Genomic DNA, 27,283 nt, shown 5'->3' with positions numbered 1-27,283 from the left:
TACCTTATTTTAAGAAGAGTTCAAATTTATTTTTTTCTTTGGCTCACTTTTTGAGTCCTTACAATAAAATTATTTTGTGGTTTTGTTGTTTGTTTGTTTTATTTTTTAGTTTTTTGAAACAGGGTCTCAATATATAGCCCAGGCTGGCCTCAAACTCACAGCGATCCTCCTGCCTTGGCCTCCTGAGTGCTGGGATTACAGACATGTGCCACCACACCCGGCTGATGAAATTCTTCATTGGTATATTTTCTAAGGCCTCCTTGATTCTCAATTTGCTGTTCCTTTTTTCTCTTTCTTCATTGTAGGTATTTCTGTACCTACTGTTGTCCTCTCTGCTTCCCAGGGTCTATTAGCATTGTCACCATCACTGTCCACCTGATAGTACCTTTTCTTCTACTTGTTGCAATTGCAGCTTCAGTCCAGCATCCAGGAACCAAAGGGGAGTTGGGGTGGGGGTGGAACCACCACCCAGTGGAGCACACATGCCTCAGCTCAGAATCTCTCTTCCTCAGGTCACCCTTGGGGGTGAATCACGCCACATTACTGTTGTTCTGCAAGGCTGCTTCTGGTGCCCAGGGGTGTGGAGTGGCGAGATAACCCGCCTGCAGGTCCATCAGAAACAGTACCAGTCTGGTTATCATCCCCTGTGCCTCCCTCACTTTCACTGCTCCCACCTGAGGCCTGGCCCTCTGCTCTTTCTAGGATAATGGCCCCATGTGGTCACTTTGCAGCTAGTGGTTTTTATGCCACCATGCCCATACCTGTGCTTTCCACCTCACATTCTGGAAAAGAGCCATGGGGAGAAGCCATTGGCCCCTCTGATTCATGACTCTTGGTCTCTGGAGCAACCTGCATTTCTCATGTGCTTATGGTTGTCCATGACCCCCAAAAGCCTTCATCATCTGGGATGAGTTTTGCCTCTGTACTTCAGCTCTTTTTCTCTGACTCTGGCTATTATCCATTTAGCAAACTGAAATTTTTTGAATTCTCTCCTGTGGGCACCAAACATGGCCACTCTTGATGTCATGCAGCTGCTTTGCTCGAAGGCACCCCAGGTTCTGGGTTCTCTACCTTCTCTTGCCACCATCATTGTGCCCTAGTTAGAAAGAGGTACTCTAATATTGATAAGCAAGAAGTCAGGGAAGCAAGAGCTTCACATGAGAAACCTGTGGGGGTGATGTTTGCCAATAAAAGCAAGAGTGAGTGCCTTCACCTAAGGTGTGTCCAGGAACATCTACTGAACCAGGAATCTCAACTGTGTGAGAGGCTGAGAGGAGCCCAGGCACACAAGTTTGGTGCACAAAGGAAGCCTTAGCCACAGAGAGGAAGGCAATTCAGGGTAGTAGCTACCATGGTCTTTTAGGAAGATGCTGTAAGTTGAAAAGATAGTTATTTCCGGTACAGTGCCAGATCATGCATACATCTTTGGTTCCCCTAACTTTGTAAGGAACAGAGCTTTCCTCCTTGAATGTCAGAAGCAATGGCATATGGCATCCCAGGCAGTGGGAGCAAGAGACCTTTGGCAGTGTCCTGGGCAGAGAGGGAAACGAGATGCCTTATGTGAGTGTGAAAAGGACTACATTGCTGTACTGTGTCCTGAGAGATGTTTTAGTAAGCACATCCTTAAGAGATTTCCTCACTGTGGGAATATCACAGAGTAGACTTAGACAAACAAGAGGCAGTACGATCTTGTGGGATCACTGTTGTGTATTCAGTCCATCACTGACCAAAATGTTACACACAGCACAAGACTTGTCTTGGGCTTTCCTAGGAATCATGTGAGATATGAGGATAGTTGTAGATTCCACAAAAGCAGGCCAAAGACTCAGTCTCTCGTATAGCAATCTGTCTCTCTCTTTCTCCCTCCCTCCTTCCCTCACTTCCCCACCCCATGTCTCTCTCTTGAGAGGGGCTTTCTGTGTTTCCCAAAGTGTCCTCTAACTCACATTCTGCCTGTTTTAGACTCCCAAATAGTTGGGATTATAGGCATGCGCTACCACACCCAGATCATTTTATTGTTCTTTTTTGGTACCGGGGATCGAACTCTGGTCCTTGCACTTGCAAGGCAGGCGGTGGAACCACTGAGCTAAATCCATGGCCCCATTTTATTGTTCTTAAAGACTCAACTGTGTGACTTAGGGAAACAGGTTACACAGACCAGGGACATACTCCATGACACCTAAAGGGAAACAGTGAGCTGGGACTCTGCTTCTGGGGCAGCCAGACCCGTGGCTGGAGGAAGGCACGCTCCTTTGCAACTGCACCCACAGCACTGCTCCGAAGGGACCACTGCATGCCAAGCTGTGTGCAGAGAAGCCCACTCACATTCTGGGCTGGAATCCTTCCAACGCTGAAAAGTAGGTAGTAGCACTGTACAATGAAGAAAGTGGGGAGCAGCTTGCCTGCAGGCGCAGACCGGCTGTGAGATTGGACTGAGTCCAGTACCAAGTGACTGGAAGGCTGCTTCACGCGGTCTCCTGGGGAATGCTTATGTCTGTGCTGCTGTTGGTGTTCATAGCCCAGCAGATGTTTATTTCAGGTAAAGGACTGCAAAGCAATGGCCTCCAGACAGAGGAGTTGGTTTCTATCGTCAGTGGAGTATTTGCTGAATGTTTTTTGACTCCTAACAAGGAAGAGAAATATAATGGCCTAGCCTTGTCCTAAGGAAACACACATGGTGTATTCAAAGATGTGGAAGAAATACGTGAGAATTCATTACATCAGGGAGTTTCGACAACTGTATAAGTGGCAAGCAGAATACTGTGAAAGTGCAAAGGAAGTGTGGATCCTTGGGGACCAGGTTGCCAGAGGTGTACTGGGCAGATCAGTGTAGGCTGGGGCCCAGGGGGAAAGAATGCCACACAGGTGGTGGTGAGCATGCGCGGCTGCCAGGCGGCCACGCACAGGAAGGAGCTTCTAGACCCTCTTCCTCTCCACTGCTCCTGCCGGTAGGTTTGTGATTTGTAAATGAAGTTCATTTCATTGTCGCTATTCTAAAAGTAATGTAAATAATAGCTTAAAACATTCACAAGGGGAAAACTGTCTGTAATAATTCCCAAAGACAAGCCCTGTTAATATTTTAATGTTACTTTTTTACTAAGATGTTGTTATTACTAAAAACATGATTTTATATTTGTTTTTGCTTAAGTTTATGGCATAACATTCTCTAATTACAAATTCTTTGTAAGCACTGGGTGTATAGTATACTACTTAATGAATATCCTACAATATGCTTAACTATTCCAGTAGTGTTGGGGTGAAATTTCGAGTACAGAAAGTTTACTGAAAGCTCTTTCTAATTTAGGATGACAGATAAATAGTTCTGTAATTCTGAGATCATAGGAGAACCAGAAAGAGTCAACAGCGTAAAGTGATGAAAGATGAAAGATTGTAAACTTTTAAATGGAAGAAAAATAGAACCACAAGGCCGGGGATGTAGCTCAGTGTTTCCATTATCTGCCTCGCAAGCACAAGGACCTGAGTTTAAACCCTGGTACCAAAAAAAAAAAAGTAAGAAAAATAGAACCAAACAAATGATGCGCTAGGACACGTGCCACCTGTAGCATGCTCTAAAGACAGGTACATCATGAAACTGAGGAAGAAAAGCTGCCGAGTGAGCAAGATGTAGCATGTAGCATTAGGCACTTATTTATCCACTAACTAGGGAATAAGTTAGTAAACAAAATAGAATCCTTCTTCTTTAAGAGCTTACATTTTATTTGGGAGAGGGAAATAATAGACAAATATATAATGTACCATGAAGAAAATAAAACAGTAAAGGAACCAAGATGGGGAAGCAGCTAAAGTGGGAAGAATGGTTAGGAAGTCTGCTCTGAAAAAGTGACCCTTGAATAAAGACCTTATTGGGGTGAGGAAGGAACATGACCTGTTCTTGTGAACACTGCTGTGTGAAAAGTCAGTGATGCTTTCCTAGACACCTTTGTTATTGTATATTTCAGTTAACAGAAAACACATGCACAATGTTTCATAGATTCATTTTTTTCTAAAACATTTTATTATGAAAGTTTCTAAACATTAGTTGCAGTGGACGCCCATACAGACCACCTAGGCTGAACCGTATCTCACCATCCTTGCTTGTGGTCTGTCTGCCCTTCTCTCTTTCCTCTCTGATCAGAGCTTTAACTTAAACTTGGTGTCCTTACCCTTCTTTCTGTGAGATCTGAAGCTAATCAGTTGTGAATATCTTTTACTACAGAGATTTTCAGAAACTGAAATAGGAAATATATTTGTATTCATTTTTACATTATTATGGACTCATTTTGGTTTTTTTTACATGTAACCTGCCAATCCATTCAGTTTGTTTAGTGTTGTGGTGCAAAGCAGGGTCTTGGTGGTTTTCGATTCATTTGTTGAATAATCCAGTTTACATAGTATGTTGGTCACCAGGTTTTATAAATGCCTACATGTTTTCAAGATGTCTCTTCTGTTCACTTGATTTTACTGTTGATTTATTTTGCTACAACCTCACTTTTACAATTTTACTTCACAATAAACTTTAATAAATAGGCAAATCATCCCCAGCTTTCTTTTTCACAGTGTTCTTAGCTGTGTCATAGTCTTATTCTCACGAATATTAATCACGCTAATATTTGAAAATGTCTTGTTGAAATTTTAATTAATGTTTACTTTTCTAGCTTTTTTTGAAATGACTCTTTTGTCCTCTATAAAACAGGGATGATACTAGTGGTCTTTAATAGGATTGTTGCCTGAACTACATGATAACACATGTAGTGTTGAATGTGATGTATCAACTCAGAGCCTGTTCTGGTTTTCTAGAAGGCTCTAAGATTTATTTGGCCCTAATTGCAGTCCATTTCTGGAGTTTCCCAGATCCATTTTGAAGCAAGGAAAACAATTTTTTGGGATTTTTACCAGTTCAGAAATCAAACAAATTGGAGGAGGTAAAGTAGCAACAATAGCCAAGAAATGTCTCCCTGTCCTTGCTGCAGGATGCTCTGGTATTATTGTGGCAGGTGTTCCATGGGAGACCTCCACCGTCACCACCTCTGCACTGCCTGTTCTGGACAGCCAGCGGGGCCCCAGGTTCAGATCAGCATGCGCATGCACATACCACAGACAGCTGAAATCTGGCACCAATGTTATTTACCTTTATAGAGCTCAGGGCTACTTGCCCTCCATAGAGGGGGCAGGACAGGGAAGTGTGTCAGCATAACGGCATCAAACAGCTTCATCAGGGGCCCTCTGGCCACCTTGGCAGGGCTTCCCAGCCCACAGAGCACACACACACACACTCAGTCAACAGTGAGAAGACCATGCAGTGAGTGTGGATGACCCCAGCATGGGAATCAGCACAGCAATTGTGTCTTACAACTACCTGGGGAGAAGAGTAACACACAAGTTCCTGCTCCCCAAAGTCCTTAATATAGTCCTGGAAGAGAAACCCCTCAGGGCCTGTGTGCCTGCTCACTTCTCAGCAAAGTGAGGCTCTCTTCCAAGGCTGGCTGCCAACAACCTGGCATAGCTGCCACATTCATCTTAACCTGGTACACCTCTAGGAAACATTATAAGAAAACTTACCTATCTGCACTATTTCCCCCTCTGAAGAAGTACCCGTAACTGCTGTGAGGGGGCAAAAGGCGAAGACACCTCTGCCTACTTCCAGCCAAAGAGGGTCATAGTTGTGATTAGCAGTTAGAGTTACTCTACAGAGGGTTTAACTAAAGGCCTTCAATCTGTAGTATTGCACATTGGTAAGTTAATTAGATATCTTGTAGGCAGTTATACAGGGCCACCCTCAAGTAGCCAGCCCTCAAGGAGCCAACAGGGAGGACAATCAAGACACATTCACTGAAGGTCAGAATTGTAAAAGGAGAGAAACTGCTATATCTTTGTGCTTTCCCTGGGGATGAATAGCAGTGATTGATATTCTAAATAGGTTTCAGTCACCTGGCCACCAAAGTCTTAGCCCAGCTTTTCCAGGAAATATCCCTGATTCCCAGCCTTACTGAAAATCATTGTATATTGCTATGTGACTGGGTCCCCCATTTGACCCCCATTTAATCAGTATTACCTGGGTGACTGTGCTTGTAATCTTATTGGTTGGTCTTGGTTTTGCCCCACTTCATGTCCTCCTTGTAATTTTCCATTGGGTCTTAGAGTTTTGCCCCGCTTTGTACCCACCTCACCACATGGCTTTGCTATATAAAACATCTTTGAAAATTAGGGTGAGTGGGCAACCCACTTTCTGGTCCCCCTTCTGTCTTAGAAGCTTTCTTTCCCTCAATAAATTTTTCCTACTCTTAAATGAATAAATAAATAAAGGCCTTTGATAGGTGCCAGATGTTATTATCTTAAAAGCTGCATAGCTTTTAAGTCTGGAGGAGAAAAAGCCAAAGACAGAGTTAAGAATGCATGGGCCATATTATAAAGTCAGCAGGATTGCTATGAATACAGCCCATGAAGAGGACAAAGAGAAGGTCCAGGGGACTTCAGAATCCAACACAGAAGTCATACTGTACACTTGAGCAGTTATGAACTTTACAAAGTCGACCTGGTGGATCCAATAAGAGAAGTCTAGCACATTTGTCATTGGTTCCATTTGTATGACTGATTGGAGTTTGGCAGCCTCTAGGCAACAATAAACAAAATTTAAGAAATTAGAGTATGCATATTCTAAGCATGAACACACTAGAATGAAAGGGCAGGTTGGGGAGAAAGTCACACTTAGAAATGGAAATAGTGATTGAACCTGCTGGTCTTGGATTCTTTCATTGATAGAGGTTATATAAAAGTCTGATACTTTGTCATCAGTCTCTCTAGTTTTAGTTGTAAGAGACAATTTAAAGAACAAATTTTGCTAAGAGATACAAACTCTAGCTGAGCTCATATAGATTTTACCATAGTTTTTTTCCTAATGAGCCATAACCATGGTCAGCTACTGGTAGAGCTGGAAATTGAAGGGGTCAGTGACTGGAGACCCTTTTAATATCTAGCATTATTACTATGGCATTCTTTTATACCTCTTTTGGTTATTTTCTTCTGGGTGTTTAAGACCAAGTTAGAGTGAGAACTGTGTCACTCAACATGAATCTCTTGCTATCTATCAAGGTCAGTTAAGTCTCTTCAGACATTATTTTGGAACTATGCATAGAGCCTCTCAGCTCCTCTGTCAGTCAGCCGTCAGGATATGTCACAGCCTTGCTTGACTATGTTGCTTTCAGTGAAAGCGTGGGACACATTTCCCTTGTGGTGACCCTCCATTGGCAGATCTTGTAGACCTTGAGGGGCCAGGGCCAAAATATTGGCCCAATTACCTTTCCAGTTTTGGTCTCCAGACTTCCGTTGTTGAACACCCAGAAGACAAGATCCGTGACATTAGTAGCTTAACTATTATAATTTTGTCTTTAAGCACTTTGAAGTATGAAGCTCAATTAGACAGGCTGTTATGTCTTATCAACCATAGTTGTTCTAGTAGTTGAATCCCTCTGACCAGTAATCTCCAAAATGATATAGAGGGGAAGAGATGTAACTCCCAAACCTACTAGATAGACGAAACGCGAATTTGTGTTCTCTAAAAGTCAAAGAATGAATTCTAAGAACAACAGAGGTTAAGAGTAGGAAAAATTTATTGAGGGAAAGAAAGCTTCTGTTTAAGAGAGACAGAAGGGGGACCAAAACGTGGGTTGCCCCAAGGTCCTTAATTTTAATCACTCATTTATTTTTCTCAATAAATTCTCCGTCTGACTTGCCTGTCTGTTTACAGCAGCAAATAATGAAGCAGATGCTTTCAGTCCCTGAAAGCCATAGCTCTAGTACCTGTTTTCAGATAGCAAGAGTTGGCTCATATCCCCGTGACGCTAACTTTCCCTGTCTCGGGGGACTTTCCTCTTCAGTCCTGTTGGCCAGTGGGGAGGGAAACAGGACAGCCAGCTTCCTATTTGTCCTTTTAAATCTGAGTACTGAATTCACTTACTTGAATTTTCTGAGTTCTTTAGGTTGTGAAGTTTTGAATTAGAGAACCTAGCCTGTATGTCAGAGATCCAACCCAGTCTCAAGCATTCCCTACCTCTTGTTATTTTTCCTGCTGAAATAGTTGGGATTTTAGCTTTCCAGTGGCATTGACTTCTACTGAAAAATGATGAAATATTTATTTCTGCTCATTTGAGTTTCAGAAATATGATTTCATGATACCTCATTTTAAATACTTTTTTAGCTTTATTGGTTCTTAAGTTTTGTTTCTTTTTTTACTTTTATTAACCATCTTAAGTATTTTTCTCTCCTGCATGTAGTTCAGTTTCAGAGTGTATTTCACCATACTTGTTTTTGCTAAAAATGCTGTCACTTGTAACATCATCCTCTGGTTGTTTTAACAGCAAATTTTATCACCTACAGGAGAATATTAAAAAGTGAGCCTCCATACCCCCAAGACATGAGTGCATTAGCTAAAGACCTGATTCAGTGTCTGCTGATGAAAGATCCCAAGAAGAGGCTGGGATGTGGCCCACGGGATGCAGATGAAATTAAAGAACATCTCTTCTTTCAGGTGAAATTCATTGAGCAGATAGCTTCACACCTCTGCTGTTGTCAGAGAACTAGGCATTCTTGCTGAGAAGACTGAACACAGTTCCTGTGGGGGTCATTTTCCACCTATGTTAGCATTCTTTCTTTTGTGGTCCTGGGGATTATTGAACCCAGGGCCTCTGCACTGACCAACATCTTGAGCCCTTTTTTTTTCAATTTTTTCAATTTTTACTTTTTGGGATTTTGTTTGTTTTTGGTACTGGAGATTGAACTCAGGACATTGTACTTTCGAGGCAGGTGGTCGAACCACTGAGCTAAATCCCTGGCACATTTTTACTTTTTGAGCATCTCCCCAAGATGCTAAGTTGCCAAGTTACCCGGGCTGGGCTTGAATCTTCAGTTCTCCTGCTTCCCCTCCCAGAGTGCACCACTATGCCCAGCTTTTTTAATGACAAAGACCCGTTAGGAAGGGCCAGAATTCTATTTATGTAGACCAGAGTAGTCTTTTCCTCCCTAAGTATAATGGGAGTGGGGAAGATCATAATCATAGCATTCCATTTTTTCTGTACTGATCAGTTTGTTTCTGAGAAGTACTTTCCATTTATGACTTTGGGATTCTGGCATAGAGACGAAGGAAACTTGTTACATTTCTTGCTTCTTTCTCAGCCTGTGAGCTGTTAGTGGCACCATGTTTCATCTTTTAGATAGTAATTTCATTTCTTCTTCTGTTCCCAGGAAAAATGTTAAAAAATTCAAACCTATTTCTCAGTGCATATCTATGGCAGATACAGAGTTATTTCTTTATTTTCTTTATTTTCGCTGTGACTGGGCTTTTCTTATAATGAAAAAGCCTGATAGGAGACCACTCTACTGAGTAGAAAACATCAGTACAGTTTTCTTTGCTCAATTTAGTCCTAGTTTACACCAAGTAATAATGACTGAATTGACTAGATTGTTTAAGTAGTCAAACCTGGGATGCTATGGCCTTAATTTCTAATAGGCTAATGTTTTTAAATTCTTTAATCGTATCAACAAGCATGATCTAAACGTTTATATCATCCAAATTTTCCTTCTTATTCTGTAAACTAGAACATTTATTATCACCGACACAAATGAATATACAAAAATTTGTCAAGTTAACATTTTATTTACTGCTTCTTAGCTATAGTAAAACAAATATTCATTGAAAATAAGAACTATCTCTGTATACTTCATTGCACAAAAAAGAGCATGTTCAGGGCTGGAGATCTAGCTCAGTGGTACCGCCTGCCTCACAAGCACAAGGTCCTGAGTTTGATCCTCGGTACCAAAAGAAAAAAGAGCATGAGCATGTTTATTTCAGTTCCTCAGTGTAATCATCTTTTAAAATATTACTTCACATTTTACAGTTCAGTGAGAACATTTTGAGAAACACATTTAGATAAAATGATTAGTATTTCATAAATTCATATGAAAGATTATTATTTGAACAAACCATTTCAAATATGTTACTCATAAATTTGCCTGAAAAATTAACAATCAAGTAAAATTCAAGAAAGTATTTAGGCAAAATACACCCAATTTTATTTTCCTAGGATCTTTTTCTTCATTGTTCCCTGTATTTGTGAATATTACAGTATATCGTTCATATTTGAAAAATTTCTTGATAGCTTGGAATAATAATTTAAAGCTATTTAATTGCTTTTTAAATGATAAACTTTTAGCGTGATCAGAATTCTACTTGTTAAGACCTAAATGGTCTCGCCCCATAAATGGAACAGGAGTGGGAAGTACCACAGTAGCATTCAATTTTCTGCATCTCAAACATTCTCATGCCAACGATGTACTTCTCTAAATTACCCTTTTACTCTAGAAGTTTCTTTTAGAAACTTTACAATAGCCAAGTGCAAATTATGTACTTTTAACATTACAGCCGTATAGAAGAAAAAACACATACAAAAAGAACACCAGCCAGAAAGTCGAGAAACTGTTCAAATCCTGATTCTTCCACCAGCTAGGGTTTAAAGGAAAAGGGTAATTCTTATTTCTGAGCCTCCGTTTCCTTCTGGATCAAATAAAGAGGATGAACTAAATTGTCTTTAAAACCCATTCTAGCTGGAAAGGAAAATGTAAAGATCTGTAATTTAATGATTTTATTTCCTTTGCTTCCACGGGGAAACATAATAAAAACATTTTGTGGTAGCAATTAAACAGTGAAATTCATCAACTAGGAAGTACAGGTACATTTTACCATCACTAAAATCAGTATGCATTCTGCTTGCCTTGTTAGCACAAGGTCCTAAGTTCGATCCCCAGTACCAAAAATTTTCTGAAAAATCAGTATGCATCTTACAATGAATGTCATCTCATGATTCTAATAATGCTGTTTCCTTTCTTATGGATATGATGTATGTACTATCAGTAATGCCATCCTAGATTTGAAGAAATTTGGTAATGGCAGATCTGTCAAAAGTCAATCAGTATTATCTAAGGGTATTTTAAGTGAAAAAAAGGAACATAAAGAGGGTTGAATTTGAATAATATAAAAAAGTCAATTACTCAGTGTCTAATATGGGCATGGTTTATCCTTTAGGGAAGATAAGAGGCAGGGTCTACAATGTTGCATACAACTGAATGAGAAAAGAGCAATTGCATCACTGTAATACTTTCATTTAAACATATGGGCATAAGCAGATGCTTGATTAATAGTGAGTATTTTTTAATCTATCCAGATGACCCAGAGGAAAAGCAAGTACAAGGGAGACTTCAGTTAACGCTGCCTCTAGAAAATAAAGATATTTCTTTAGAGTTAATAGCCACAGAACATTTAAACCCCTTTACTGCACTTTTGTTTTGCTTTGTTTTGTTTAAGGGTTTTTGTTTTGGGGGCCCTTTGCCAGAAGGCTCAGAACAAAAGTAATTTTTCTGGTATTTCTAAGGGTGAACGAGGGTGTGTTGGTGCCCCCTAGAGGATACTGTGAGACTCAAAGGGAGGAAAGAGGCTCACTTTCAGAGGAGGCCTCTGCAGGATTAGCTCGGTGCCACAGCTAGAGATGGGCTCGGGGGTGGGATGGGATCATCAATTTGAAATATGCGCATTGTTTTTAACTTCTCTCCCGATTAATTAAAATACTACTCTGTCTTTGTTATTCATAGGAGATATGTACAATTTTTGTTTACTTCTGCTTTTTACCAATTTTCTTTCTGTGCTGTAGAAAATAAATTGGGATGACTTAGCTGCCAAAAAAGTCCCGGCACCATTTAAACCAGTCATCCGAGATGAACTGGATGTGAGTAATTTTGCTGAGGAGTTCACAGAGATGGACCCCACCTATTCTCCTGCAGCCCTGCCCCAGAGCTCCGAGAGGTTGTTCCAGGTAATGCCCAGGTGTTCACCTATATTGCTTTGGGTAAAAGAGATCAGTTTTCCCATATGAAAGTCATTTTGTTGGCTTCTTAAACCTGGGGTTCTCTAATCTTCAAAAGTATTAAGTGAGGAGATATTTCAGATTGCTCACTGAAGCTAAGAGTTTCTAAATAGCAGGCGTTGTTTCTGCATTTATTTTTATATAATGATACCTTAATTTCATACCTACTGTTTTTTTTTCGGGGGGGTGTTTGTTTGGTTTTGGTTTTTTTGGTACCGGGGATCAAACTCAGGCCCTTGCCCTTGTGAGGCAGGCAGTGGAACCACTGAGTCAAATCCCTGGCCATGTTTTATTTTTATTCAGGTTCTTTTTATAGAAATTACAATAATGCTTTATTTTTACCCCAATTCATGTAAAACATTCTTTAGTTCATAATGTTGTCTCATTTTTTATCTTGAGTGAATAATCTTACTGCTTTCCCCCTCATAAAGACTGAGAAAGAATTTTATAGAGAGAGTTCTTTATCGGACTTCAGATAATCTATTAATTGGCACTCCTCTAAGTGCCTGTAGTGCCATTTAACCTGATCATCAAGGCTGTGTCTCTTCCTCGCTTCACTTCCCTGTTTAGCATATGGCCACGCACTTAGTAGATGTTTGTTGTTGAACTAGTGAATGCTTAAGTTTGGACAGATTAATCATGCGTCATTATATCACTTCTGGCTCACCACATCATCATGTCATTAGATGGGCTCCTTTTCAAAACCCAACGTTAAATTTAACTATTGTTGGGCCAAGGATTTGGCTCAGTGGTTCCAGCGCCTGCCTCGCAAGTACAAGGACCCGAGTTTGATCCCCAGTGCTAAAAAGAAATTGACTATTGTCAAGAAATAGAACACAAGTCAAATAATTGCTGAGCTAGAAACTAACTTTAATGAAAATTGTTATTTTCCTAGTTTGCATCCCAGTGGCACTGGTATTTTCTTGATTGAAAGACTACTATGTTTAATATCTTGATGATATCTTTTTTGAGACATTAGTTATGTTTATAAGCAAACAATTACCAGCAAAAAGCAAAGTATAGTTCTGAGTCAATTTGGGATTAGGATAGGAAAGAAGTGTTTTTCTGCCTTTTTATTGAATTGGTTTAATTCTACCAGAAGATGGCATTATCTCCTTCTGAAAAGCATTTTTCTATTTAATTGAAATGACTCTGCATTTGGAATTACAAATAGAATGAAATTAGATTCATCTCAACAATCATTTGAGTATTTTCTAAGAAAAAAATGTTCTCAGTCTACTCTGTGCTAAACTGCAGAATGGCAAGTCTTCATTCTTCACCTTCCTTCTCTTTTGCAGGGCTATTCTTTTGTTGCTCCTTCTATCCTATTCAAGCGTAATGCAGCTGTGATCGATCCTCTTCAGTTTCACATGGGAGTGGAACGCCCTGGGGTGACACATGTGGCCAGGAGTGCCATGATGAAGGTATAGATTCATGGTCACTTCATGGTTTGCATGAGTGTTTAAATATTAACACTAACATTCTCAAGTTCCATCAGTTTCATAGATTTACCGTTCAGCTAAAGTGCAATTTTAGAAAATGAGTAAATAAGTGGAAATAGCAGCATGAGCCCTTAAAGAATTAACATAAAAAAAGAATTATTAACATCAATTTGAATGAGCTTTTTGCGATCAAGTATGTACTTTAATGATATAGATAAAAATAGACATTAGAAGAATAGAAATAAGATGAATTTTAGATGATAAATATATTTCATTCTTTCTTTTTTTTTTTTTTTTTTTTTTTTTTTTTTTTTTTTTTTTTTTTTTTTTTTTTTTTTTTTTTTTTTGGTACCAGGGATCAAACTTGGGTCCTTGTGCTTGCAAGGCAGGCTATGGAACCACTGAGATAGATCCCCAGTCCCATATTTATTAATATTAATAATGTTGCATTACTTTATAGCTTTACTTATTCCTTGTGTATTACTAACCTTTTCTTAAGTTAAATGATGTTGGTTTCTTACCAGGACTCTCCATTCTATCAACACTATGACTTAGATCTGAAGGACAAACCACTAGGAGAAGGAAGTTTTTCAATTTGTCGAAAGTGTATACACAAAAAAAGTAACCAAGCATTTGCAGTGAAAATAATCAGCAAAAGGTATGCCCATTTCTTGAAGTCTTGTTCTTGTCTTTATCCAAGTCAATGAATTCATAAATTAAGAGATTTTTATTGAAAAAGAAACCAATAATATATTATGAGCCCTTTCTACCTATGATCTTAGCCACTGGAATTATTAATTGATTCATTACACTTTTAGACCTAATAAATATTTTCTGGTAAAGTAATCCATTTTTATATTAATTATAATCTCTTATATGCTTGAAACTATTAAGGGAAAACTTTCTTGTATAATACATTTAATCAGACTCGCTTAGTGATTTCAGCAGCTATTACTATTTCTCGTAGTTGAATCTATGACATACTTTTCTCTGAAATTACTTAATACGCTATGATAGCTTTGATAGTCATCTTACTGGTTTTGTTACTGATTATTACCTTCATGACTGGGTAGTCTTTTTTTGCCTGCACTGAGGATTGAATCCCAAGCCTCGCAGATGCTAGGCTAGTGTTCAGTCACTGAGGCATATCTCCAGCCCATGATTGTACAGTCTTCTTACCAAATTGCTATGCAAATAGAGCGTCCTTTTTTTTTTTTTTCATATGACTGGCTCTTTTCTGACTCATAATAATTTTCTCCAAAAATAACTTTAACTTTTCTGGTGAGCGATTTGATTTGGTACTTCTTCCTGCTACTTTGATACATGAATTCTCTGAATACACTGTAAATAAAAGCAAAATTAGGGCTGGGCCAATACAGGCATCAAGAATTTGTTTGAAGAGACGTGTAGGTGCTAACTGTTTCATCTTATAGGATGGAAGCCAATACTCAGAAAGAAATAACAGCTCTGAAACTCTGTGAAGGACACCCCAATATCGTGAAATTACATGAAGTTTTTCATGATCAGGTATTCCACATGTTCTTTTCTGTGCGTGCTAACTAAGTCCCACACAGGGTTCTGCGTCTCACTGGTGTCGTGGGTCTTCTGCGTCAGAGTCAGGAATATGGAACATCACTCAACCACCAGGAAAAGCAGAGAAACCAACACGTACCCTCTTACCTGCCCCCACATCTGTTCATCCTTTCACCTCTCCTGCTTTCCTCATTTCTTTGCACATATGACATGACAGCAGGAGCTCAGAGGTGCTGTCCCAGGCTGCAGGGTGCTTTTTGCCAAAGCAGGTGCTGCTCACCATAGTTTAGTGACCACACAGTGGCACATCTCTCAGTACTTAGTAATTTTGAGTCTTCAACTTTTTTTTTCTACTCTAGAGTAGAATGTAGTCTTAATCTATTGGTTTTGGTTTTGTTTTTGTTTTTTGGTACCAGGGATTGAACTTGGGTCCTTACGTTTGTAAGGCAGGTGGTAGAACCTCTGAGCTAAATCCCCGGCCCAGTGTAGTCTTAATCTAAATTATGGCAAGCTAAAGAACCAATAGGAAGAAGGTGAAAGATACTCTCTTTCATCTTCTTGTTTCAGGTAGCCGATTCTGCTGAACCCCCAGCCAGGTCCTGCTATCCCCTCTTCCACTTCAAATCTTGCTTGCTTTCTAACACTTTGGATATGGGAGGAGTGCCATTGTATGAGGTCCATGTCACCTCTCAGCCCTTCCCACTACCACCCTCCAAGTCTGAAATTGCTCCATTACAGTGTTTTTCCCACTAAGCTTGGAAGGGATAACACAGTCTTTATCAAGACAACATGGAGCTAAAACTAATCCTGAATGTGCTTTGCCCTAATTTTACCCATGAAGAAACAGATTCCAAAGGGTCGGGAGACTTGTACCATTGCACATTGAGTGAGTGAGACTCTAGCAGGGAAAATCTGGTGTGCAGTTCTGGGCTATCCTCATGGTGCTCTTGTGACATCCTTGACTAGGAGAGCTGGGACTAGTTCTCCAGTACAGTTATTGGTGTCCCAAAGTACTGTGACCAAAAATGACATGTTGTTATAAGGTCAGGCAGCAGCAAATGTGGCGTCTTTAATGACTGATACCTATAATAACTGCTGTACCAGATATCTTCACATTTCATATCAATCCTTACTTTATCTCTCCAGATGAGAAAACAGAAACTCACAGAAGTTCAGAAACAGAGTCTCACAGTTTATAAATGATAAGGCTGAGACTTGAGCCCAAGCAGTCCAACATCAGCAACCACTCAGCTTGTAATTTATTTTACTCTACCACCTTAGAGGAAGCAGAAACTCAGCCTGACTTTTATGCCAGGCAATCAGGACCCCAAATTAGCATTACCTGCTAATTCTCATTGGTTCCACAGTCAGAAAAGGATCGCCTCTGCAGCAAGGACTCAGGAGGAACACACTCTTCTTGCTCCTCCATTGCCTCCCACCTCACTGAGCTACTCCACTCTAGTGGAGATAGTGAGTGCCCTGTCCAGTAGAGTTGCTCAAGAAGAGACTAGACAATACTATTATGCAAATAGAGAAGAAATTCACATATCAATCTAGGTAACAGAGGATGTCTTTAGAACTCCACTTTGGGGTTTTGCTTCTATGCCACTAGCTGTATCCCAGCCAAGACATTTAATATTTGACCTCAGACACGTAGATCTCAAGAACTACATCCTTAATTTTGTACTTCTGTCCCAAGGTGATTCTTTGCTATTTCTATATTAAGAACTTACTAGAATATAAGTTGCCTCATGACATGATCTTATACACATTAGTATAATACATTATTCTGATGTGCACTTGTTGAAATGTACCTTGGGTTTTTCCCATGCTGGTGACACAGTTGTCTAGATCATCCCCATATCCAAAGTCTTTTTCAACTAATGGTGACATTGATTAAAGGTAGGTCTTCAGACCTTAACTGTGATAGAACAATTCATTTTATGTGCCGTGATCGGTACTTTACACACTCCAAGAGTTTTCTATTGCTGTTGTAAGAAATCACCATAAACTTAAAACAGTACAAATTTATCTTAAAGTCTGGAGATGAGAAGTCCAAAATTGGTCTCATTGATTTAGAGTTGGCAGGGCTGGTTCCTTCTGGAGACACAGGCAGTTTGTTTACTTACCATTTTTAGCTTATAGAGGACTCCTGTGTTACTTGGCCTGTGACCCTTCTATGCCATACTTGCATCTCGTTTCTATTATCCCATGCCATACTACAGGCCCTGATGAGTAATGCATCTCAAGATTCCTCATTAATCACATCTGCAAAGTCCTTTACACTATCTACAGTAACAGCCACAGGTTCTGAGGGTTAGGGTATAGATACCTTTGGAAGGCTGTTTTCAAGATACCATACATACATTTTCTCATTTCACCTACAGTTTATTGGTAAGCATTTTTAGGTTCATAGAGGTAAAGTAGCATCCCCAAAATTATAAGGGACAGAAGTGACTTTCAAATCCCAGCTTCCTTCTTGTTTTGAAACTCTGTGAAGGACACCGCAATATCACCGGCCTATCCTTATTGCAAATATTTAGCCTTCACTTTATTCATCTAATGTAGAGCCACAAATTAGTGTGATCTGTAATAGCCAGGGAGCATTTTTCTCATTAAAAATGATATTCACCCTTTACAATTTGTGCAGTATTTTTAGGATAATGCAGTTACAGGTTTTTTTTTTTTTTTTGTGGAGCACTTTTTCTGAGTTTTGCTAATTCTAGAAACATTTGTTGAGTGGTCTTGGTGCTGCAGTGCCTAGTACCTGAACCCAAATATTGACATATTTTCTTCTAAACTAGTTGTGTTTTCTTAAGGGGTTGTCTTTCAGTAGCTCTTATGTTATTTTCTTTATGGAAATATATGCAAAACTTATATATAACATAAAACTGTTAGGATCAAAAGCAATTGCGAAAAGAAAGAAAGAAAAGAAACAGGGATTGGGAGTGTAGCTCAGTGTTAGAGCACTTGCATAGCATGCATGAGGCCCTGGGGTTGATCTCCACCAGACAAAACCAAACAGCAACAAAAAGCATCTTTTAAAAACCCATACCCAGTGAGTTTTAGGGTATTTTCAGTGAGTATTAACAGGAACCCCAAAGCTAATCTGCTGACCCTCTAAAATTAACAAGCGATATTTTTTAAAGGTAAATTTGCTATTAAATGGGTCTTCCAGGCTTCGAGTGCCACACACCTAATTGGTAAGGGAATGTTCTATATTACTTACAACAGATGACTCAAGATTATTGTCAGCACTGGGTCACACTTTAAAAAGAAAGATGCATAAACCCAAGAGAGAAGGTTGGAATGGAGTTCAAATGCAAGAATTAGTGAAGGAAAGGGTGTGTGAAAATTTCATTGCAGTAGTCGAAATTTTCCGTTACCAAAATAGAACTCTAAAAAAGCCACTTCATCCTTCAGCTTATACAAGGATTTCTGTTGGTTATTTTAACGAGGGATTGTTTAAATTTACCAGCAATATAGTTGATAAGCATCTTACACACTAGTAGACTTCTTTTCATTAAGATTCTCCAATTATTACTTTTTCTTTTCTAGCTTCATACATTTCTGGTGATGGAACTCCTGAATGGAGGAGAGCTGTTTGAACGTATCAAGAAAAAGAAACACTTCAGTGAGACGGAAGCCAGCTACATCATGCGGAAGCTCGTCTCGGCCGTCAGCCACATGCATGATGTCGGAGTGGTGCACAGAGATCTCAAACCCGAGGTAGAAAGCACTGTGTCACTCCTGTATTTTAGCCTAGCACCATTAGTAAATATCCTCCACATAGATGTGGGATCTAGGGCAGTGGTTTCCTCCCCGCTAGGACTCTAAAGTAGATGCTTGAAAACAAGCTTTGTGTTTCTTTTTCCTTTTCTATGTCACTTTGAAATAAATTTGTCATTTTTTTGCCAGCTGATCATCTTGGGGTTATATTTGTAAGTGTGAGAGCCTTTTATGGAAAAAATACTTTATGCAACAGTTGTAGACTAAAAATAGCAGTGGAAAATTTTGTAGAAGGAAATAATATCCCTTCTATATGTATTCCATTTTGAAGGGGATTTTTTTAAAATAATGTATTCTTAAAGTTTATTTTTCATGTTTATAATCAAATCGCTTAGCTCCTGAGGAGAAATGTATATGATTCTATTCTACATACTTACACACAAAGCGTTGTCTTGGTTTAATAAAAAAAATTATGCCATCTTTATACATGCTTTTCTTTGCTTAGACTATAGTATTTATAGAACTGTGCAGCAATGCAAAAAAGAGCAGCTTTTTATATATTCCTTCTTTCAAAAGATTATTAAAGAGAGTTCTAACTCAGAAAGATCCCTCATTAGTATCAAAAGTGTGAAAAATCCTCCTTTTTGAAAATCAGAACAGTAATAATGTAAATTAAAAACAAAAGCTAGTAATTTATAAAAAGAAAACAAATGAATCATCCTTTACCCCATGCAGTTATGCGTACTTTTTTCTCTAAAATAGAACTTATTTTTTGTTCCCATGTGATTATAATGTGTTTCAAGTATATTTAAAATATTAATTCATTTTGTGTTTCTTTTCTGTTAAACCACAGAAGAATATTTCTCTAAAAGCACTGTTTTTTTGCCTTTTTAAGTATCTTAAGTTATTAGAAGAAAAAGATGTTTTAAAAATGGGAATCTATTCATTGAAGTATACAGTCATCCCACAGTATCCTTGGAGGATTAGACCCCATTCCCCAACAGATACTCAAAGGAATGTTCAAGTCCCTTATGTAAAGTGATATATTTGCATATACCCTACACAAATCCTCCTGTAGTTTTTAAATCCTCCCAACATGACTTTTATACCTACTGTCATGTAAATGTTATGTAAATAGTTGTTATACTGTATTGGTTAGAGAACAATGGTAAGAAAAAAATGTGTTCAGTTCTGCTGCAATTTTTTGTTTGTTTGTTTGTTTTGGTACCAGAGATCAAACTCAGGTGCTTGCAACTTTTGAGGCAGACTGGGGAACCACTGAGCTAAATCCCCAGCCCTTTTTTTAAATTTTTGATCCTGGATTGATTGAACCCCTGGTTGCAGGACTCACAAATATGGCGAACTGACTATAGTTGACTTAGTCCTTTGAAGTATTTAAACTTCTGTCTGTGTACTTTCTATTACTGTTATTCACATGACTAGTAATTAATCCAAAGTGACTTGTGTTTTGTGAACTTGCAACTATGATCGCTCCCCCTCTGCTTCCTTCATCAAAGTTCTCACTCTCCTACATGACGCCCACTGAAAATATGGTGCTCTGTACATTGGAGATTAGCTGTCTATTTTTAAATGTGAAAGCACACCACTTAAATGTTTTCTTGATAGACAAGGAACAGGCATGTAGTTTTTTTAATGGAAAAGATCTGTTCCATGACTGTATAAAATTCATTTTCACATGTTTTATTCTTTGATAACTGGCCATCTGTCATCTCGAGTCTCAAATGAGGCAACTGTCCTCTGCGGTAGAATTTAAATATGCCTTCCTACTTTCCTGGTAAAAAGATACTTGTGTAGCTTAATTCTTCTTCTTTTCTTTTATTTGAAATGAAGCAGAATTGTCAGATTATTGAGGACACCCCACTATAGTTATAATCTTAAACTGAACCAGATTTTGGAGAAATGATAAAGTATCTTCGAACTAAGAGCCTCATAATCATATAGCTTTCACTTTGACTTTTAAATGGCAGAGTGTATTATTTTCTGCTGAAGTTTTAATCCCTTCCTCATGCAGCATTTTAAGACCTGATAATTTATCTTTCAGTTATATGCCTTTCATTTTCCACATAGGCAAAATTTTAAGTTTTCAATGAGAATCAGGTAAATTCAGAGGCCCACTGACATTCTTAGTAGGTTGCTTTGTATTTTTCAAACTGGCCCCATCCTCTTGAAAGATTAAGAAAAGTTATATGTGTGAAATTAACTTCCAGTAGAACAGGAAATGAGGATAAAAGGAGATTGACCAGGTACTTCTGCCTCTCCTGGCCATGTGCAGTCCACACCCCTCCACATGGAGCTGTCTCTGACTGACTGTGCATCAGGAGAGCAGGTAGGCAAGCGATGCTCCAATTTACATGCTCAGGGACAGGAGAAATGAATGAAGGTTGCCAATGAAAGTGAATGCCACATTCTCTCATTTCCTCCCCTTCAAGAATTAAATCGGGGAAGTCCTTCTCCAGTCTTACTATGAAACATGCTTAGGGATTCTCCAAGGAGGTAGCAGGCTGCAATAATGAGGGAGCAGGTGTGCTCCTCGCTGCTCTGTGTAGCACAGTGCATGGCACTATAGAGGGCTTTAAGTATTATTTGCTGAAAGAAAACATCCATGATCCCTAGCTGTGATTTTGATTTTCACACATTAGAGATTAAGCATTGTATGACAGAAATTTTAAGAAACTCAGTTAACTTTTTGCTTTTCTTTCCTCTGACATTATTCATTTTCAACTTTTAAGGGAAAGACTTAGAAGATATTTCTTCTTGGTATGAAAGAAGCTGTCTTTGATGTCTTTTGTTTCAGTAAGAATAATAATAACAAAGCAAATTGTATCCCAGAACTGGGAATAATCTGATCAATATAAAGGCAAAGACAATATAATCAGATTCACTTACTTTCAGTACTGACTGGATGTACTTGTTAAAATGATTTGTACATCAATACAGTTAACATTTATTAAGTACATGACAAGCATACAAGTAGTACAGTAAAGCTTTCATGATCTAGAGGTCTGGGTCGATGTGTGATTCAAAAGAAGTGTCACCTGAATGTTTCAGGTTTATCTCTAAACATCAGAATATGTTTAAGTACTAAATTTTGGAGAAGATGTTTCTGAAATGAAATGCATATCTCCCTCATGTTTTCTTTAATAGTCTATCCTAGATATTATGAAGCTTTTTTTATTACTTTGTTCAGTGAACAGATTTATACATACCTCAGGAATATTGTAGGCTTGGCTCCAAACTACCACATGAAAGTGCAGATCACAACAGTGCAAGTTACAGGGAGTTTTTGGTTTCACAGTGCATACAAAAATTATTTTTATACTATGATGTAGTCCATCGTGTGTGCAATAGCATTGTGTGAAAAAACAACGTACATACCTTAATTTAAAATATCTCTTCTTTTCAGTTGAACACTTGGGGGTCATTTTAGACTTATTGCTTGGCCTGATTTTAATACTGTGTGTCTCAGGGACTATATCAATAATTGTGTATACAGAGAAAACGTTCCATAAATAGGAGCAGCAGATCCCCTAATGTTTTCATGAGAAACTAACGGAACTGTTGGTATCTTACAGAATTTATTGTTCACTGATGAAAATGACAACTTGGAAATTAAAGTAATTGATTTTGGGTTTGCGCGCCTCAAGCCCCCTGACAATCAGCCTCTGAAGACCCCATGCTTTACCCTTCATTACGCAGCCCCAGAACTCTTGAATCATAACGGCTATGATGAGTCCTGTGACCTGTGGAGCTTGGGCGTCATCTTGGTGAGTTCATCTTAACAGTCTTTACCCCCGCCCAGTGCTTTCATGTCCTCTGTACTTCATTCTTTGTCTGTCTCTCTCTCTCTCTCTCTCTGCTGTTTTTCTTAAATTTATTTTTTAAAAGTCAAATTGGTTTCTTCTCTGTACAAGCAATTAAAGGCCCTACTAAGGAATATTTCCAATTCTAAAAACAGTTTAGTATATTTTGAAATATAGAGGCCACCTGTGACTTGTATGAATGGAAGTTTATACTTTTGTTTTTTGTGCCAGGGGTAGAACCTGGGACTTTGTGCTTGTGAGGCAGGTGGCAGAACCACTGAGCTGAATCCCTGGCCCTATGCATTGTTTTTTTGTTTGTTTGTTTTTTGTTTTGGTCCTGGAGATCGAACTCAGGTCTTTGTTCTTACAAGGCAGGCGGCAGCACCACTGAGCTAAATTCCCAGCCCTACATTGTTTTTTTTTAAAGCCATGATAGTATGTTTTCGTGACCCATACTGTATTGGATATAATATAAAAATAGCAGAATTGCATGTTAATACAAAAGTATTTAAACTATGCTGTGAAATTTCAGACTGAAAATATAATTAAAATAATTTAGGATGAATTAATAAATTAATAAATTAAAATCGGAAGTATTTATGGCAATTTATAGTATCACGATGAGCATGCTGTCCAAAAATTTTCCTGGCTGCTTTGATCAAAAACTGAACATAAGTTAGTAAAATTTCAGCATGTTTTAACCTCAAAATAGCTTTACTTTTTCTGTGTATAATTTGTAATGCCTGTTCTTAGGGAAAATTTTCAGACAGTGAAGAAAGATAAAAGGAATAAAGTGAAAAGCACTAATAATTTTACCATTCAAACATGTTTCTCAAACATGTTTCCTTCTTTTGCTAGCCCCACCCATTGTATGTATATGTGCTTTATACCTTTCTATGTCTTTTTCTCTACCTGTATGTATATGTGGGGGTTTTAGTAAATAGGACCTTATTATACATGTAGTTTGAGTCTCAAAATTTATTTAACCATTTCTTTACTAATGAGCAGTTAGCATTTTTCCCCTTTTCACTGATTATAAACTCTATAATAATAAATATTTTTATATGCGTATTTGCATCTTTCTCAGTGTTTCATTGGGATTCATTCCCAAAAGAAGGATGCACACATTTTTATTTCAACATAAAAAACCTAGACTTCCTTCTAGAAAGATTTATGGGGTTACATTCCAACTGTATGCAAGTACATTAGATGCTACCAATTTTTATCTTAAGTTAAACCCACTGTTCTTATAATTTGCACGCATTTCTTTGGTAAATATTCAGCTTGAGTATCTCTTCGTGCATTTAGGTATTTGTTTTTTCCTTCTCGTGAATTGCACTTTATGAGCTTTGCCCATTTTCGTATAGGGAGATTTTTCCTACTAAATTATAAAGCTCTATTAAGGATTTTAATCCTTCATCTAATACCAATATTGGAAATGTTTTTCTGTCTTATCCTTGCTTGGGAACTTTGTTTATGATAATAGAGGATTGGGGTTTTATTTTTAGAGGGGTTTACATAGCGATTTTGGTGTGCTTTGTGTTTGTCTTACCATGGATTAAGGTATGTCAGTCTCTTATGGTACGTGGCTTTGATGTTAGTCACTCCACACCTACCCGTAACCCAATATTATAAAAATATTCTCCTAAATTTTCCTCTAGAATTACTCCATGTTATTTTTAGCCTTCAATCTGTACTCCATCTGGGATTTATTTTGGTGTCAGTTTGTTTCCCCTCATTGGCTAACCACTTGTTCCTGCAGGATGCTGTTGCTTTATTTTTAAGTTTTATGCAACTTTCGTCTGAGCAGTTTTAAATCATCATTTATTATTTTCAAACTAAAAAGTTATGAATAAGATTATTCTGAGTACAAGTAAACAACTAACTTCTGTAGATTCAAGAGTTTTAAGGGCTTAAATTGATGACATTTTTATTAGTAGCAATATGTCCTCCAAAATATAGTCTTGCATTTTTAGTATTAATTTTCTTTTCTGTTATAAAAGAGACCTCATTTTACATCTAGACTAATTATGACCATCAAACTCTGAAAAGTTTTAAGAGTCTTAAACATACAGAGAGGTATTTTGGAGCCTCTGAATGTCATTTCTAGGGAAATAACTCTCCATAGCTGCATGAATAAAAGCACTACTTCCCTCCAGATCTGATTATCAAATATTTTAGAAACACAGGACACAAGCCAGGTGAAGTGGTGCCACTGAATGTAGTCACAATGCCTGAACAGACTGTAGGCAGTTCCTGAAGACAGACCAACAATTTCTTAAGCAAATAATTTGTGAGAAAAGAATGTGGGAACCTATATATTAAGACACTTAAAAAACAAAGTTTAAGGGCCGGGGATTTAGCTCAGTGTTTCTGCCATCTGCCTCACAAGCACAAGGTTCCAAGTTCAATCCTTGGTACCAAAAAAATAAAAAATTGTTTTTTTTGCCTGGCATGGTGGTGCACACCCGTAATCCCAGCACTAGGGAGGCTGAGGCAGGAGGATCGCTGTAAGTTCGAGACCAGTCTGGGCTACCTAGTGAGTTCCAGGTCAGTCTCAACTACATAGTGAGACCCTGTCTCAAAAAACCAAAAAAAAAAAAAAAACCCATAAAGTTTATAGCTTCTTCAGATTCTGATTGGAGAAATTCATAATTTAAATTCACTTAATAAATTAAAAATTGAAATAATTCATATGGGCATAATCATAATACATAGACAGCATATAAAACACAATGAAGGAAATTTAAACATTGAATGATACAAAGGAATTATTGCTAGTTTTTTAGCAATGGTGATTATATATGGTTATGGTTTGTAAGTCTTGCTTTTTAGAAATACATGATGAAATAGCTACAGAAGAAAACGAACAGAATTAGCACCTACATTAAACTTTCATAAAAAGAGAATTCATTGCAAAAATAACTGTATATCTTTAGACATATAAATACAAAGCCTGAATTATCCCACAGCAAGCACAAAATTTATTTGGAGTCTCCTGATTTGCCTTTGAAACATATGGCCCTTTTCAATTTGGAGTTTGCATCTAATAAATGTGAATGTGGATATTATAAAATATGTTATTTGAAAATAAATTATATTACCCTAATTAAATAAAATCAGTACTCCAGGAAAAGACATCTACGTGTACTGTGTGGCTTTGATTACAATAGTGTATGCTATACACATACAATTCTGGTCTGAAATGTACCGAACTTTAATTAAATTAGTGCTTATCTTGCATATTAATTTGCTATCACGAAATACCACACACTGAGTGGCTTAAACAACAGAATTTTATTTTCTCACAGTTCTGGAGGCTGAAAAACCAAAGTCACATTACAGGAAGCATTGGTTTCTGGGGTGGACCCTCCCCCGGCCACCTGCTTGCTATGTGCTCACACAAAGAGAGCTCCGTGGTGTTCACTGTTTTGAAGATACTAATCCTATTGGATCAGAACCCTACCTGTGTAACTTCATTTAACCTTAAATACCTCCATAAAGGCCCTATCTCCAAATATAGTGAGATGGGAAGGTAAAGATTCCAAATATGAATTCAGGGCTGGGGATTTGGCTCAGTGGTTCCTCTGCCTGCTTCACAAGCACGAGGGCCTGAGTTCGATCTCTGGTACCCAGAAAGAAAAATAAATTGTGTGTGTGTGTGTGTGTGTGTGTGTGTGTGTGTGTGTGTGTATGAATTCAGGAGGGAATGTAAAAGTTCAATGCTTAATACACAGGTTTTAGAAAATGTAGTCTAGGATAGAAAAATGTAGGATAACATGCCTAAAAGGTGGCGCATAATTCCATTTAAAATATATTTTGTGCAAGCGTTTTATTCTTGAGTCTTTATTTTTTCATTCTGTGCCCAAATTTTTATTTTGAACTTTTTAAAACTAGAGAACTAGCATAATGCTGCAAACATCTAACATTTTGGTACATTTATTTTTTTCTAATTTTCTCTTGTGTACCTACATATGTTCTCCCTATGTAAATATATATAATACATACAGAGAGACAGATGTACATATAGATATATCTATTTATATACACGTAAGTATATCTGTGTTTTGGGTTACACCATTTGTGGACAATTTGTAGGTAGAAAATTATTCTTTTTCTTCCCATGGTACAGAGAATTGAACCTAGGTCTCTCACACAGAGCCACGTCCTCAGCAAGCTGGACTAGGACTTGCACTCCTCTTGCCTCCGCCTCCCAGAGTTCTGGGATTATAGGCATGTGCCACCACTCCTGGCTCAGAAAAACATTCTCAACAGAAGTGGATTGCTGGATAATGAACTAAAATTGTAACATCCTGTTCCTCTTAGCAAGGGGAACTACTGCAATGACTAAAATGGTTTTCAATTTTGATATCATAAAAAGCCATATTTTTTATTTATGAGTCTTAAAAATGTGTTTATTACTTCAGCAATATAATCACGTGATTTTAAACCCAATAATACTAGTTGTAATAGTTGGCAGATTGTGCTGATTAAATTAGCAGTAGCCTGACTGGAGTGGCCTGAACAGTGATCTTGACAGTCATTCTGTTTTCCTTTTTCCTCGGTAGTACACAATGTTGTCAGGGCAGGTTCCATTCCAGTCTCATGACAGAAGCTTGACGTGCACTAGTGCAGCGGAAATCATGAAGAAAATTAAAAAGGGAGATTTCTCCTTTGAAGGGGAAGCCTGGAAGAATGTATCCCAAGAGGCTAAAGATTTGATCCAAGGTAAGAATATCGTGAAATTTGATACTCTGTGTCTTGTGTCCTGATTGAAGCGGGATCATGCCCATCACACATATGTGTACTTGTGAATTACTCCAGGAATCTACATGTGCTCTCAGAGACC

General features: G+C 38.2%; 1 protein-coding gene across 2 annotated transcripts in view; it reads left to right on the top strand.

Moving 5' to 3' along the window:
* Nucleotides 1-27,283, top strand: part of Rps6ka5 (ribosomal protein S6 kinase A5) — an 86,734-nt gene that overhangs the window by 54,078 nt on the left and 5,373 nt on the right. For both annotated transcript variants that reach the window (XR_002025092.2, XM_019206367.1), the window contains exons 6-13: nt 8,374-8,524; nt 11,697-11,858; nt 13,208-13,333; nt 13,876-14,009; nt 14,785-14,878; nt 18,443-18,613; nt 22,207-22,398; nt 27,003-27,162. Coding sequence is in view for 1 of the 2 variants with exons in the window: in XM_019206367.1 (XP_019061912.1) it covers nt 8,374-8,524; nt 11,697-11,858; nt 13,208-13,333; nt 13,876-14,009; nt 14,785-14,878; nt 18,443-18,613; nt 22,207-22,398; nt 27,003-27,162 (1,190 nt within the window). In the remaining variant the exon portion in view is untranslated. The remainder of the gene's footprint in view (nt 1-8,373; nt 8,525-11,696; nt 11,859-13,207; nt 13,334-13,875; nt 14,010-14,784; nt 14,879-18,442; nt 18,614-22,206; nt 22,399-27,002; nt 27,163-27,283) is intronic.

Source organism: Fukomys damarensis, unplaced genomic scaffold (assembly GCF_012274545.1).
Source record: "Fukomys damarensis isolate Sample0158 unplaced genomic scaffold, DMR_v1.0_HiC HiC_scaffold_21, whole genome shotgun sequence".
Classification (NCBI taxonomy): domain Eukaryota; kingdom Metazoa; phylum Chordata; class Mammalia; order Rodentia; family Bathyergidae; genus Fukomys; species Fukomys damarensis.
Note: the sequence above shows the minus strand (reverse complement) of the source record. Positions and strands in the feature narration are given on the sequence as shown.